The 14,194-nt window shown below is 53.9% G+C and overlaps 3 protein-coding genes across 4 annotated transcripts in view; 2 read left to right on the forward strand and 1 right to left on the reverse strand.

Annotated features, from left to right (window-relative positions):
• The window catches only part of TRIM72 (tripartite motif containing 72), a 16,959-nt gene extending 13,417 nt beyond the window's left edge, over window positions 1–3,542 (reverse strand). The window contains exons 1-2 of the mRNA XM_019628509.1: window positions 3,278–3,542; window positions 2,468–2,864 (exon numbers count right to left, since the gene is read on the reverse strand). Of these exons, the coding sequence (XP_019484054.1) occupies window positions 2,468–2,857 (390 nt within the window). The 5' untranslated portion in view covers window positions 2,858–2,864; window positions 3,278–3,542. The remainder of the gene's footprint in view (window positions 1–2,467; window positions 2,865–3,277) is intronic.
• PYDC1 (pyrin domain containing 1) lies at window positions 56–1,846 on the forward strand. 2 transcript variants are annotated; one of them, XM_019628510.1, is made up of 3 exons: window positions 56–910; window positions 1,219–1,261; window positions 1,436–1,846. In XM_019628510.1, exons 1-2 carry the CDS (start codon window positions 645–647, stop codon window positions 1,220–1,222), a joined length of 270 nt encoding a protein of 89 aa, XP_019484055.1. In that variant the 5' UTR covers window positions 56–644; the 3' UTR covers window positions 1,223–1,261; window positions 1,436–1,846. The 2 variants fall into 2 exon arrangements, with proteins under 2 accessions (XP_019484055.1, XP_019484056.1); XM_019628511.1 differs by having other exon boundaries at window positions 1,439–1,846.
• A 5,606-nt stretch (window positions 3,543–9,148) lies between the features above and the next one.
• PYCARD (PYD and CARD domain containing) lies at window positions 9,149–10,502 on the forward strand. The gene is made up of 3 exons (XM_019628519.1): window positions 9,149–9,568; window positions 9,794–9,850; window positions 10,166–10,502. Exons 1-3 carry the CDS (start codon window positions 9,295–9,297, stop codon window positions 10,420–10,422), a joined length of 588 nt encoding a protein of 195 aa, XP_019484064.1. The 5' UTR covers window positions 9,149–9,294; the 3' UTR covers window positions 10,423–10,502.
• Window positions 10,503–14,194: the final 3,692 nt, after the last annotated feature.

The following is a 14,194-nucleotide window of genomic DNA, read 5'->3' on the forward strand; positions in this document are numbered from 1 at the left end:
CGGGGTGGGAGGCTGGTGGGAGGGAGTGTAGGATGTGTGAAGAAGAAATGCGGCCTCCTCCGAACCCTGGGCTTCACCTCATACTTAAAACCAGAACATTAGCAAAATAGTCCACTCAGCCTCCCTGCACACCATGGGCTCCGGGGTCAGGCAGTTCAATAAGAATGTCTGCATATCAACCAATTCAACCCATCTGTGTGCAGGATCTTACCCCAGGCCTGCCAGTTTGTGAGTACTGAAATGTAGGCTGTTGGGGAGCTACTACCTCCTGCCAAAGCCACTCTTTGCTGGGAGATTCATGGCCCTGGAATCAGACAGTTCCAGTCCTGCTTCCATGGCTTCCAACACGTTTCCTCTTCTGCAGAATAGGAAGAGTCATCTGCACCTCACCTGTGGCTGCACCAAATGGGCAGCCTCCCCTCTCCCTAAGAGAAACTGGAAGACCCCACTATGCGCTGTTTGCGTTTGAATGACCACAGGGTGCAGGCAACAGCATTGAACCATGGCTTCCCTGGCCAGTCGCCAGGACAATCTCCTCCCTTGGACGTCCTCCAGGGGAACAGCCCCACCTGCTCCAGGATAAAGCCAGCCTGGTGGCTCTGGGAGCAGAGCCGTCAGACGTTCAGAGCAGGCAAGGCTAAGCCATGGGAAAGAAACGCGACACAATCCTGGAGGTGCTGGAGAACCTGGATCCCAGTGAACTCAAGAAGTTCAAGCTGAAGCTGGCAGCGGTGTCGCTGCCCGATGGCTTTCGCAACATCCCACGGGGCGCACTAGGGTCGCTGGACGCAGTGGACCTCACTGACAAGATAGTGGCCTTCTACCGCGAAGACTTCGGCGCCAAGGTCGCCGCAGATGTGCTGACAGACATGGGCATGCAGGAAGAGGCATCCCGGCTTCAGGAGCTCCAGTGAGTCTCCCATGCCAGGCAGATTCCATTCAACTATTCCTGAGTCTTACCCAAGGGTCAAGTCTGGCCCCAGCCCCTCTTCCTCACCAAGGACCCAGGCATTCAGTCCCGCCCCAGCCTTCTTGTCCCCTTCCTCCTTCAGGCTCTTTCTTGAAGACCCTTCAGACCTCTGGCCAGCACCTCCCTGCAGCTCCAGGCTGAGCCCATGCGGACCCTAGCAGACTGTATCTGACCCCACTTGCCCCCTGGAGGCTCCTAGGACTCTTGGTGCCCTGTCCCGTTTCAAGGATTCTGTTCTTTCTTCGCAGATAAAGGTGGACGAAGTTGGGAGTTATGCGGTTTTCAGCGGAGGTGAGCCTGCGTTGGGAGGGCTCCTGGGAGGAGACGGCTTTGGGCTGGGAGATGGCCAGCCAACACTGGGCTGGACTGGGCAAGGCAGGAGTGAGAGGCAAGCTGATGCTGGACCCCTAGGGTAGTCTGGGGGCCTCAAATACGAGCCTGAGGACTGGGGTGTCCCCACTCAAGGAGTCTGGGAGCCAAGGAGAGATGCAGAGCAACACGGATTTTCGTGGGCAAAGGCAACCCGCAGAAGCTCACCCCGACCACCGGTCGTAGGAAGACGACAGCAGCTTCTCCACGGCGGGGACAAAGGATCTCTCGGTGCCTCCAGACTCTGTCTCCTCCCACCCTTGCACCTGTCGTTCATTCTTCCACAGCTCAATAAATGCTTTGTGACAGACCTTCCTGTGCCTGTGTAGGCCTGCACGTGATTTGCCACATGTATGGCGTGGGCGAGCCAGTGTGTGCCTGTGTCTCCGTTTGCCAATGTCTGGGTGTCTGCGGGGTACCTCTGGGGATCGCAAACCTTGCAGCGTGCACAACTACGCGTGCGCTCTGGAAGCGTTCAGGACTTCCAGCTCCAACCAGAAAAACAGTCTGGACTTGGGTCTCGGTGCCAACCTGGGCCTGTGCACAGAGTTGCGTGCCCAGGCGTGCCTTGCCCCCCCCCCCCGCCTCCCCTTCGGTTAGGCCCTGTCTGGTGACCGTCAGGCCCGCACAAATTCGGCAGCTCCGGACGCAAGTGGGCCTCTGAGGGGCAGCTGTGCTGCGCTGGCCAGCCCCACCCCGGACTCCTGGCCACGCCCTAAGCCCCGCCCATCCCGTCTCCCCAGGGCCTGCGGCCTCAGCAGTGCCACGGCGCACCCCCTCCAGGCCGGGACTCAGTCCTCCACTCCGCCCCCAGCTCATCAGACTTGGCTCAGTTACTGCGCCCCACATCTCACGGCGCGCTCCATCTAGGTTTGCGCCGTGTCCATCCCGCCAGGGCCCGCCCTGCGAGTCTCCAAGGCTGCCCTTTCCGCCTGGCCCCGCCTTCTGCTCGTCAGCTCCAGATTCCCTAGCGCCTCACCCGGCCCGCGCCCCCCGTAACTCCTGGCGCCCTGGGCCCTGAAGCTCAGAGTCCAAATCGATAAAGCCAACTGATGGGCCAGGCCCCGCCCAGTGCAATCCCATTCAATCCCGACCCCTGCCGGCGGGCGCCGGGGTCCGGTCCGGCACCTTGAGACGCGCGTGAGCTTCGGCGGCGGGCAGCAGTTGGTGGCCGCGGTGCGAGCCCAGCGAGGCGCACACTCCGCACACAAGCGCGTGGTCCTGCTCGCAGTAGATGCTAAGCGGGTCTAGGTGCTCCTCGCAGTGGCCCTGCGGCACCTGCGCCAGCCCCTCCACCAGGCGCGCCAGCTGCAGATTGGTGCTGAGCGCCTGCGGCCGCGTGGGAGCCTGGCAGCAAGGGCAGGGCGCTGTGCCGTCCGCAGCCGGCTCCCCTGCCACGCGGCTCAGGCAGGCGCGGCAGAAACTGTGGCCGCACTCGGCGGTCACGGGCGCGTCGAACAGCTGTAAGCACAGCGGGCAGGACAGTTCCTGGTGCAGGAGGCCGGGCGCAGCCGACATGGCGGGCCTGGGTAGAGGAGAGGTTGATCAGGGGAGGCTCTGCGGGACCGCGATCCCCGCCCAGCCACAGGCCCGGACCGGGCCTGAGGCCCCAAACGCAGCAGCCCCAGCCTATAAAGACCTCACATCCCCAAGGGGAAGGGACTCTGGTTCTGGCCAAGGGTAAGGGGGACTCAGTCTCAACTGCAGTTCTCAGCCCCAGCCCCCCAAAACATCCCCTATTAGGGACATTGTCTCAAGCCTAGTTCCTAAACAGAAGCCCGCGGCGCAAACCCAGTCTTTGTCCTGTCTTAGCCCCAAATTCTTAGCCCCCAATTCTCCAGAGACCCTCACCTCCTACCCTCCTCTCACGAACCACTCTAGGATCTCCAGCCCTCCCCTTCCCCATATCTCCAGGCCCCCAGGATCCACACAACTCACAGGTCTGGTTGGAGATCTTAGGCAAAAAGAAACTCCCAGGAGGCTCAGTCTAAGTCAGGCCTAACCGTGGGAGCCGGGGCAGGCAGCGCTGTGTCTCCAGATAGGTTAGGGGCAAGCAGCAAGCTCAGAGCAAGGACAGGGGATGCTCAGGGGCAGCTAGCTGTGGACACCACGGCACCCGCAGTGAATAGCAGACAGACCCTCCCAGACTGAGCCCTGACCCCAGAACTATATTTAGCCGCCCTGCCCACTCCTTCCATCACTTCTGGAAACCGTTCTAAAAGTGAGGACTGAGTGGGTCAGGGAACAAATATCATATGTCAAGGCCACCTGTCCTGGCCCATCTCAGTGTCCCCTCAGTGTCCCCCAGTCTGGAGCCAGGGCTCAGAGCCAGCAAGAGACAGGGCCTCAAATACCACAGAGAAGGCAGAAACATGGTTGGGAGGGGTCCCCTTTTCTTCCCCACCCCCACCTTCATACTCTCCAGCTTCCCCCTTCCCTGGTATCGCCCCTCCCCAGCTTGTCACCCACTTATTTCCTCTATAAGCTTAGGGCTCTCCAAGGTCACACTGACAGTATTATCTATCTCCACCTGCTTGACAGGACCTCACCCCAGCCTGAAAGGTTTTCCTTCCTCCAGAGCTCACAGGGAGGGGGGGCAGGGGGAGACTTTTTTCTGTAGATCTCTCCAGCGGCCCAGCACAAGCCCTTAGGCAATGGGCCTCCCTAAATGCTTGGAAAATGAGTGATGGGTGACAGTTGAATAAATGAACGAAATGAATCACCAAGCCTTGCCCTGGGAACCTCAGGACTTCCTGTATGCTGATCCTTCAAATCTCAGTTTAAATTTCATTCTGAATAAAAACCAAAGTCCTCATTGCGACCTGCAAAGCCCTACCCAATCTGACCCCATTTATCTCCCCTCCCCCCCACCCTTCCCACCCCTGCTACCCCCATTGGCCTTTGCACTTGCCATGCCCGCTGCCTGGGGAACTCTTTCAAATCCAGGTACTGCACTGATTCCCCCCTCAGATCTTTACCCAATGTCACCTTTTCAGAGAAGCTTCTCCTAACTCCCTGATTTTAATTTTCTTCCTAACATTTATCACTATCTGACATGCAGTGTACTTAACTTGGTTTTTTACCTGTCTCTTCCTACCAGAATATAAGTTTGTTCATTGCTTGTCTCCAACTTATAATAAAGTGTGTGGCACACAGCAGGTTCTCGATAAATATGCTGCAAATGAGTAAACTCACTCACTCACTCGGTCCTGCGCTTCTGGGTTCCCAGTCAAATTTTCTCCCAGCTTCCCTCAGCCTTTCACTGATTTACTCTTTCTCCTTAGACCATGCTCTGTCTCCCAGAGTTTCTGTCTCTTAATTTTCCCTTTGGACTCACTTTGCCTCACTTGGGTTTTTAATGTTCATGTGTATTAATTTAATCCCAAATGTGCACACAAGGTGTTCTGAATCAGAGACAGACTTCTCATTAAATAACTCACAGTAAATTGTAAATGGCTTGGCCCCCTATGCCCTAGGGTAACGCGATGAGAGCCAGGTATCTTATCCTACTTGAGTAGCCAGACGCCCCATTGGTGAGCACCAAAAAATATTTTTCCTACTTATAAAGGGGAAGGAGGCAGCTATTCCCTTTTTCTTACTCTAATTCTTTAGCAGGTAAATAAATCCCAGGATTCAGCTCCTTGCACATCTTGGCTATGACAAATCTCCAAGTCCTGGGGTCCATTTCTTCTTGAGTGCTTGAAGCTCTATGCATGTTCCATATGGGCCAGTTTAAGAGGCTAACCCAGGCTTCCTGGCACCTTGGGGGCTTAACCTAAGAACCTTGTACAGGTTATAATTATTTGGGCCTATCAGAGAGAGATAAGAGAAGTTTTATTATTCTTTTGGATCAAAGCAATTAACTATTCAAATGACTCCAGATTTAAATCGCACAGTATGTGAGCAGCCTCAAGAAGCCAGGGCTTTTTTACTAGAACCCTGGGAAACCGAAGAGAAGTTTGATGTCCCCCCTCTATCTCTAAGCCTCTGATTTTCTCTCCACCATTTTTTTTTAAGATTTTTATTGGGGAATTGGGGTATGGGAACAGCGCTGGGGAACTGGGGAAAGGGGAACAGACAAGTTGCTGTCCCTTTGTTCTTCAGTCAAGCTGTGGAGGACGTTGCTTCACTGGCCCAAGTTGGCACCATTATTGTGCTCTTCCTGGGTGAGGCAGATCAGTCGCCGGCTTCTGGACAGCTGCTCACTGTGGCTGCTGGCCGCTCACACTGGCTGCTGGCTACACACGGTAGCCCATGGCAACCCACTGCCGCAGGGGCTGCAGCCTACAACGTCGTGCTGTCGCTGGCGACTCACGGCAGCCCAGCTCCAGGTTGAGCTGTTGTTCACCATCTTAGCTGTAGAGGGCAGTGTCACTGGCCCTCATATGTGGGATCTGAACCGGGGCCCTCTCCTGTCCCAAGCCAGCTCTTAACCAACGCGCCACTCGGCTGGCCCTCTCTCTGCCATTTTTGATGACTCAGACTTGGCCTTGGGTTAGCAAACAGGAGTAGGTGGGGATAAGAGCATCTAGAGCTGGTCTCTGAACCCACAAGCCACTTTGCTTTGGCTCAGAAAAACCCACATCCTGAATGTCCATCTCACCTCGAGTTTCCATCACTGTCAGGCTGGGGCTGAAGGTTCCTGAGTGGGTACCCAGAACAGGGAGGTGACAGTCAACACAGTCCCTCTCTCTCGATGGGCCAGGTCTCACCTCTGACCTATGGAAGGGACACTGATTGTCTACAGCAGGTTGGAGGACAAGAAGGGGCCAGAAACCACATCTAGGGAAGAAGGGGAGAACAAGTGTGGCTGCCCTTTGACGGAGCTCAGAGGGGACAGGTTTCTGCTTGTGCTAAGGGAGAGCTTCCTAACAGCTGCAATGATGAGTGCCCGGGAGATGAGAGCCCCTTGGGTTGGACAAATGCCGAAGCAAGCCAGAAGTCCCTGGCAGGGCCATTGCAGACGCAGGTCCAGCATGCTGACATCGGGAGCGCATGCACTGAGGACGTCACCAACCTCTTTGGACTTTGGCATCCTCAGCTGCAGTATAAGGATAAGTAGGATAATGCCGCCCTGAAGGGCTGTCAAGAGGATTAAACTGGATAACAAACACCAGGGACGGTGTGTTGGCCCCAAAGGGCTTAGGAAGTGCTACTAGGTTCAACTTTGACTCTGCTCTTTCTTTGTTGTGTGAACTTGGGCAAATCACTTAACCTGACTTGCTCAGCTGTAAAATGAGGATCATTTAAGTATCAGAGTACTGGATTGTGATAAAGATTCAACAAGCTAATTCATGTAAAGAAAGCTCTTAGAACAGACAATGCCAGGCCCAGAGAAAATGTTCAATAAATGTTGGCTATTGATATTATTGCAATTATTATTACTGATTGTTTCAGTGAATCTTCCCTAGAACACTGTAAGATCAATAACATCACCCCCACTTCACAAATTGGGGAACTGAGCATCATAAACTTTAACAATGACAAAAGCACCTACTATGTGCTGGACCTGTTCCAAGCACTTCATCATTCTTAATCCATGTATAACCTCACAACCACCCCACCATTGTTCCTATTTTACAGGGAGACAATGAGGCACAAAGAGATTAAGTGATTTGCCCAAAGTCCCCAGCAGCCTGTAGTCCTTCTGGCCCCAGGAGGAGCAATCTGGCTCCAGCAACCAAAGGGTTACTTTTGTTGGGTGGAGGGTCACACCCAGGAAGCCTCCTACCAACTGCTCTGGCTCTAGGCCAGGGGCAAGGGTGGGCCTGAGGTTAAGACTGGAGGAGGTTGTTTCCTGCCAGGGGCCAAAGCTCAGGGCTCTGAGACTTTCCCCAGAGAAGGTAAAAGGAGAAGGGGTTACCATGGCTTCACAGAGAGCTGCCCAAGGCTCCTAATTCCCCACCTTCACAGGCTCTCCCTCTGCCTCCCTGGGGTGCCCTGGGCAACTCGCTGCCCTTTTCAGTGAGATGAGTGTATTAAGGACACGGGTGCAGACCCCAGAGAGGGTCTGACCCTTCCATATGTCCCATAGCTAAGAGGTAGAGGGTCTGAAAATCAAATTTGTGTGGGTCCCACCCCCCTCATTTCTTGCTTTTCCCACTATCTTCTGAATGTGCTTTACAAGTTCTAGAGCATTCTGCAAAGAGGAGGAAGTTAATATTATCATTACCATTCCTGCCTGGAGGCATACATTTCTATCTATATTATCTCTCCAAGCAATTTGTCAATTAGTGAGGACACATTCAGACTTTTAAGATGTTGGTTGACTTAGGAGTCAGATGGACATGGGTTCAATCAGCGTTTCATTTACTACCAGCATTTTCTCCTCTGTAAGTCAGGATAAATATACCTCCGGGGCTTACAGGGAGAATTAAGTAAGATTATGCATGTTAAGTGCTCAGCAAGTGCCTGGAACAGGAAATTCAAAAAATGGAAGCTGTTGTTGCTATTATTAGTCTTCCACTTATCATGCGGCTGGGCATCTTAATACATGTTATTAGAATAAAATAGTCTTCAAAAACTGTCTCCTTAGTTCAGAGTCTACAATGAGCACAGCCACCTGCCAAAAGGTGTCACTTGTTCCTACCAAGCGCTAGCCTGACCCCACTGCAGGAGTGAGGCTTCCAGTTCTAGGAGAGGAATGGCTGTGTCCCCAGCCCCTTGTCCCTTGCCTCCCTACTAAAGGCCGGGCACTGTTCTGCATCCTGAGGATACAAGGATGTGGACAAGTGTGATTTACAGACTGACAGGGCAGACTGATGCCAAACAAACACAGTTAGTTACAATTTAGTCACAGTTGTTATGAGAGCTGCAGAAAAGGAGCAGGTGCTATGAGCTACACTGGGAGGGATTCTGAACCTGGTCTCCCTGAGGAGGTGACATTGAACTTGAGACCTAGAGTTTGTCAGACCCAGAGTGAGGGAAGTTTCCCAGGTCGAGGGAACAGCATGTGCAAAAGCTTAAAGAAGCAAGGAGCCTGGCACATTTCAGGCACTGTGGCCCATCCCATAGCACGGGCCTCGGAGATGGATGGAGAGCAGGGTGTTGCTTAAGACGAGGCTGGTGAGAGCCAGGGCGGACCAGCAGGGCCTTCACAGCCATGCTGAGGAAGTTAGGGATTCTGGGCACTGTTTGGGCTCCCATCCCCACGTGTGCAACCTTTCATCTGCTCTTCTGGGTCAGGCCCCTGAGCCCAGAGTGGCTCTCCACCCATGACTTTCCCTCCAGTCGAGAATTTTCTCAACCATTTCATGTGTATCTTGTCATCACTTCCCAAGACATTCAGCTCCTGGGACCAAATCCTGGCTCTCCCAGAAGGCATCTGGCAAGGTTTTAGGAGCCAACAGTTAGCCCACATCATGCTGGAATATTTGTAAGTGAATGAACAAATGTTATTCCCATTTTACAGATAAGGAAACTGAGGCTGGCAGAGATGAAACACACACAGTTTATCACCTTTTTTTTACACATTTCTCCCCAGTATGTGAAATTTGGGGAGCTACAAGATTCTGGCTGCTAGGATTCTATGATGCTAAGACTCTATGGCGTGTGCGAGAAGATGCTAAGTTCAGGGAAACGTGGAGACTTCAAGGTTCTATAATTCTAAGATTTTAAGCCTTGGCGCTCCAGTAAACTGGGGTTCTGGTCTGTGCTAGCCAGCGCAAGCCTGGAGACGCAGGCGCCACCCACGAGCCACTCTCCGCCGGGTCTTCCGGGTCCCGCCTCGCCGAGCAGCGGGAAGATGGGATGCTGGCGCCCCCTGAAGGCCAGGGAACTGAGCCCTGAAACCTCAGTGGGTGGGAACCAATGGGGCGGTAGGAGGCACCCGATACCGGTGCCCCAGAGCAATGGGCGAAGGCGGGAGGCAGGAGAAGGCGGGGAGCTACAGGTCTGACTTCCTCTTCGACTGACACCCCGGGTGAGCGGCAACGGCGGCAGGGCACCCCGGAGCCATGGGGTGCGCGCGCGACGCCATCCAGGAGGCTCTGGAGAACCTGACCGCTGATGAGCTCAAGAGGTTCAAGATGAAGCTGCTTTCGGTGCCGCTGCGCGACGGCTACGGGCGCATCCCACGGGGGACGCTGCTGTCCCTGGACGCCATGGACCTCACAGACAAGCTGGTCAGCTTTTACCTGGAGGGGTACGGCGCCGAGCTCACAGCGACCGTGCTGCGGGACATAGGCATGAAGGAGCTGGCCCTGCGGCTGCAGGAAGTCATGGGCCAGGGTGAGCACACCCCCTCCATGGGCTCCATCTACCCACCAACCCGGACGTTGCCCTCGGACTCTTTCGCTTCCTGTTCTTCCTACTCTCTGATTAGAAGCCCCTGCTGCTGGGGAGGGAAGCTTCCGGGTCTTTTCCTGACCTTGGCTTCCGGACCAAGGGGCCCCTGACCCGAGCCTAGAGAAACGGTGGGAAGGGAAGGGGACCACTTGACCTATTTCCTTACAGGCGCTGGAGACGTACCAGCTGGGATCCAGCCCTCTTCCCAGGCGGTAGGCATGCCAGGTGAGGCCTTCACACCCAACCTCCCCTACTTGGGCACCTCCAGCCCTGCCCCACACCACCCTGCACAGACTGTCTATGGTCCCACGGCCAGAAGCTCCAGGAGAGCAGTGCTGGGCCAGTCCTTTCCACCCACCCAACCACTCACCCCGCCTTGGGCGGAGCCTAGTTGGATGAAGAGTTACACGCATCCCACTGTGTGAGCCCTGATGGGCTGCCCCCGAGCCCCACCCTTGGGACACAGCTTTCCGTGGGTGTAGTTACAGGCCAGCACCTGCCTGGATGCCCGCCCACATGTTCTCCTTCCCCCCCCCCCAGCGCTGCACTTCGTGGACCAGCACCGGGCTGCCCTCATCTCGCGGGTCACAGATGTGGATGGGGTGCTGGATGCCCTGCACAGAAGGGTCCTGACGGAGGAGCAGTACCAGGCAGTGCGCGCCGAGCCCACCAATCCCACCAAGATGAGGAAGCTCTTCAGCTTTGCCCCAGCCTGGAATGCGGCCTGCAAGGACCTGCTCCTTCAGGCCCTGAGGGACAGCCAGCCCTACCTGGTAGCCGACCTGGAGAGGAGCTGAGCCGTCCTCCCAGCCGCTGCTGTACTGCCAAGGGGGTGGTGCATACGTCTTTTCGATACACAATATATGTAAGAAACCAGCTTGTCCTCGTGTGGTTCATTTCCCCGCTGGGCCTGGTAAGCTACATACCCAGATGCCCAGGGGCTATCATGGGGCAGCAGCCTCCCCCTGCCTCAGTCACCACAGCACTCGCTCTTCCAGACTCTGCCCTGCAGACTACAGTGGGTCCTGTGTTCTGAAGTTAAAACTTCTGAGGTATATGAAAGGGCGTGGAACTGCGAGAGCCAGATTTGTCAGAGGGCACTGAGGACAGACACTTGGCTACCATCCATAGCTTCTCTAGCTTTCACTTTCTCCATGGGAAAAGAATTGTACACTTGGAGCAGTTTTCAAGGGGGGAGAATCATCTAAACATTAGGTCAAAAGACCACAGCCACCAAATCCAACCCCAGGGTCCCTTCTGGCACTGGCAGTGACCCAGCAGGTTCCCTCCCACCACCCGAAGGAAGAGGTTATAGGGTTACACTTTGCCCAGAAAACACACCAGCCACAAAAGCAAAACTTCAGAAATGAACTCTCATAGCCATTTCCTCTCTTGATGGAATTCCTGCCTGTGAAGGCAAACAGTAGTTGACCCTTGAAGATGGGAATTAGGGGCGCTGACCTCTCGCAGTTGTGAATCCAGATAAAACTAGTCAGCCCTCCGCATATGGGCTTTCCCTACAGCAGAGTTGACCCTTGAACAACTCACACTTGAATTGTGCACCCAACTGAGAAAACCGCGTGGATAACAGGACTTGCACAATTCAAACCATGTTCAAGCGTCAACTGTATCCATCTTCAGGAAGCAGCACTTAAGGAGCCTTTCTAAAGGCTCTTAGGGAACCAGGATCCTCAGCCAACATCCCGAGTACACTTTGCACTCAAATTCTCTCTACTCTGGGGGACGGGGTAGGGGGGGAGGGGAAGGAAGCAGTGTGCAAAGCAACAGGCAGGCCCCAAGGAGGGGCCTTGGGAGTTAGATAATCAGACACAAGGGACCAAGGTGTGAGGGCGCAAGGTGGTCTGTGCCATTCCCGATACACCAGCCCACAATGAACAAAGCGCAGACGACTTCCCTTTGAATACCCTCACGAGGTGACAGTCAATGCAGTGTTTGTCCCTACACATTCCTTGAAGGGTGGATATAGTCATTCTGAGAGTCTGTAACACGTCCCCATTTTCACCTCCTGAGTCACCAAACAGAAGGAAACAGGCGGTCAGCTACAGAAGGAAGCGACCCAGGAGCTAAGATGTGGCCACTGGCAAGGCTCCTAATGCTACTTCGGACTGCAGGAGGAAAGCTGAGCTGCCCTCAAAGTGGGGACCAGCCTGAACCCCCCACTGTCCTGTGCCCCAGTCCTCCTTAATCCAGCCATCCCCATAAAATAAATGCTGGTGCTCAGCCTCCACCCACAACCCTCTTCTACTAAGTCTCCTTGAGTCTTACAATTCCAGCCTCATTTAGTCCTCGAGGTGTCATTCTGCGAGGACCTTAACACTTCTACAAGCGGAGCCGTCTTCCGGTTACCAACACTGTCTGTATCTTGACATACAGCAGCAGCAGCAGCAGCAGCAGCCTACCCAGAAAACAAGAAATTCTAGTACATTCCATAAAGCCCAGAGTTAGACTGCCTAGCACCCTCCTTGCTTTCCCAACTTCACTGCCACCTGGCTTGTGCCTAATATCTCACCTGCCTCTCATCTATCACCTTCCAAGGGCCTTAGTGATCAAAACTTAGCATGGAAATGGACGGTCTTACTTCTAACATTAGAATCTCTGCTGTCCTCCAGCCTGGCCCTCAAAGGTCCCATGCAGCCTCTCCTGTCCTTCCTCTTCCCACACCCAGTGATCCCAATGGCCCTATCTGCTCACACCCTGTGCCCTATCTGCTCACACCCTGATATCTTCTACCTGTCCTGGCGTGCCCACAGGTGTGGCGTGCCTTCTGCTGGACTTCCCGATGTCTCTGTGAAGGCAAACTGTCAGGGTGCATTTTCACAGATTCTAATAAAACTGCGCCCCAAAACAGACATCTTTCAACTTCTGTACAAGTGACTTGCACGGAAAAAGTAAAAAACGGCATGATCTCCAGCGTCAACAGGCTTTTGTAGAAACTTCACAGGAACCAAATGCTTCTCATGAGATGGGGCCATAGCTAATACTTCCTTGTGCAACAGATATCCTTAAAAGGAGAAGCTACAAAACCAGTGCAGGCCTGAGACAAAAGAAATGGTGAGACAAAAGCTCCACTAACTCGAAAAAACTTCTCAGGAGCTTCCTTTCTCCCTTTGGGGATGCTAAGGGGGCACAGCAGAGCTTCGAGTTCTAAGTCTTTAAATAAAGCACAGCACGTGGTGAAGGTGACAAGTCCCAGTCGCAAGACACAGGGTCAGATCCCTGTCCCCACCCCCCACCTATAAAGAAAATGGGACAATTTGTCACCTAACAGCAGCTGGCCTATAGCACATGCATGCTAATGTCAGCAGTCATCTCCAAGACGTTTGTCCCTGGCTCTCCCAATGACTCAGAGCAGCCTCTGAAACAGTCAAGTTTGTGCTCAGATCTCTAAGCATCATGAGACAAAACGAACAAGTGGGACAAAAGCCAGGGCCTGTGCTCATAAAACAAAAATGCTTATGCAGGTACCAGCCTCCCGGGAGCAGCCTTTTGCTTAACTCCTAGCTAGCACTGTGAAGAAAGTTCCCCTTCACAGTGGAGGAAATTAGCAGGAAAGGAGTCTGCACAACCAGAGCACAGCTGTGTGATGTGGGACCAGCAGCAGCACAGGCAGCTGATGCCCCACCTGGGCTTAGAATCCACTTGCTAACAAAACTGCCTGATGCTTCGCATGATGCTCTGCTGTGGAGGACGTGGCCCCACCAGGTCAATCTGACACAGACAGGCCTGCCGAGCCCTTGCCACAGGGGGGTTGCTTGTATCCCAGGATGAGCCAGCTTTCCCTCAACCTCTGGAAAAACTAGCACCCTCAGCCTAGATCTAACAGGCAGCTCCCACCCTGAATGGGCTGCAGTGAAACTCTAAGACACTGAACAGCTTCAGGGACGTCGAGCAATTATGCAACACTGCCCCCCTGAGGTGTGTGCAGGGTGCTACCTGGAAAGCTGGACTCGCTCCTTCCAAGGGTTTTAGTTCCCACACCCATGCCACTCAGCCCAGCTTGGAGCTCTCCACTTGCCACCTAAACTTGGTTCCCCTACAGCACAAGTAACACCCACACCGGTGGGCTCTCAACTGTTCTATTAAAGGAGCCCTTCTCTCCAGCACTGCAGGCAAGGAGCTGGGAGCACTGTGCCTGGACCCTAACCCCCGCACCTGTCCCTGACTCGAGGACGATGGGAATTTTAGATTCAGGGGTCTCCCAAAGCTCTTGTAACTGCTAACACCACAGGGGGTTCATGGCCTGATCATTTCTACAAGCCCTGAAGTCCCATCTGCTGGCAAGAGCCACCTGACACTAGTTCCTCAGCACTATTAACAAGATTTTTATGGCAACTTTCAGTCTAAATTTCAAAATATAAAAATGATCATTTGAGTTCTGGTCAAGATGGTGCACTAGGTAAATGCTGTGCTTACCTTCTTTCACAGCCACATCAAATTTACAACTATAAAACCATTGAGAATTGCCTGAAATCTGGCTAAACTGAAGCCCTACAACTATAGACATACAGAAGTCACCTCAAGACCAGCAGAAGGGGCAGAGACGTGGAA

Source organism: Hipposideros armiger, unplaced genomic scaffold, assembly GCF_001890085.2.
Source record: "Hipposideros armiger isolate ML-2016 unplaced genomic scaffold, ASM189008v1 scaffold_799, whole genome shotgun sequence".
Lineage (NCBI taxonomy): Eukaryota > Metazoa > Chordata > Mammalia > Chiroptera > Hipposideridae > Hipposideros > Hipposideros armiger.

What these genes read in the sequence shown, in the direction of transcription:
- PYDC1 (XM_019628510.1), top strand. Translation starts at nt 645, where the DNA reads ATGGGAAAGAAACGCGACACAATCCTGGAGGTGCTGGAGAACCTGGAT.
- PYCARD (XM_019628519.1), top strand. Translation starts at nt 9,295, where the DNA reads ATGGGGTGCGCGCGCGACGCCATCCAGGAGGCTCTGGAGAACCTGACC. An exon ending in GCAGGAAGTCATGGGCCAGG is followed by an intron (nt 9,569 to 9,793) that starts GTGAGCACACCC and finishes ATTTCCTTACAG; the next exon opens with GCGCTGGAGACGTACCAGCT. An exon ending in CCAGGCGGTAGGCATGCCAG is followed by an intron (nt 9,851 to 10,165) that starts GTGAGGCCTTCA and finishes CCCCCCCCCCAG; the next exon opens with CGCTGCACTTCGTGGACCAG.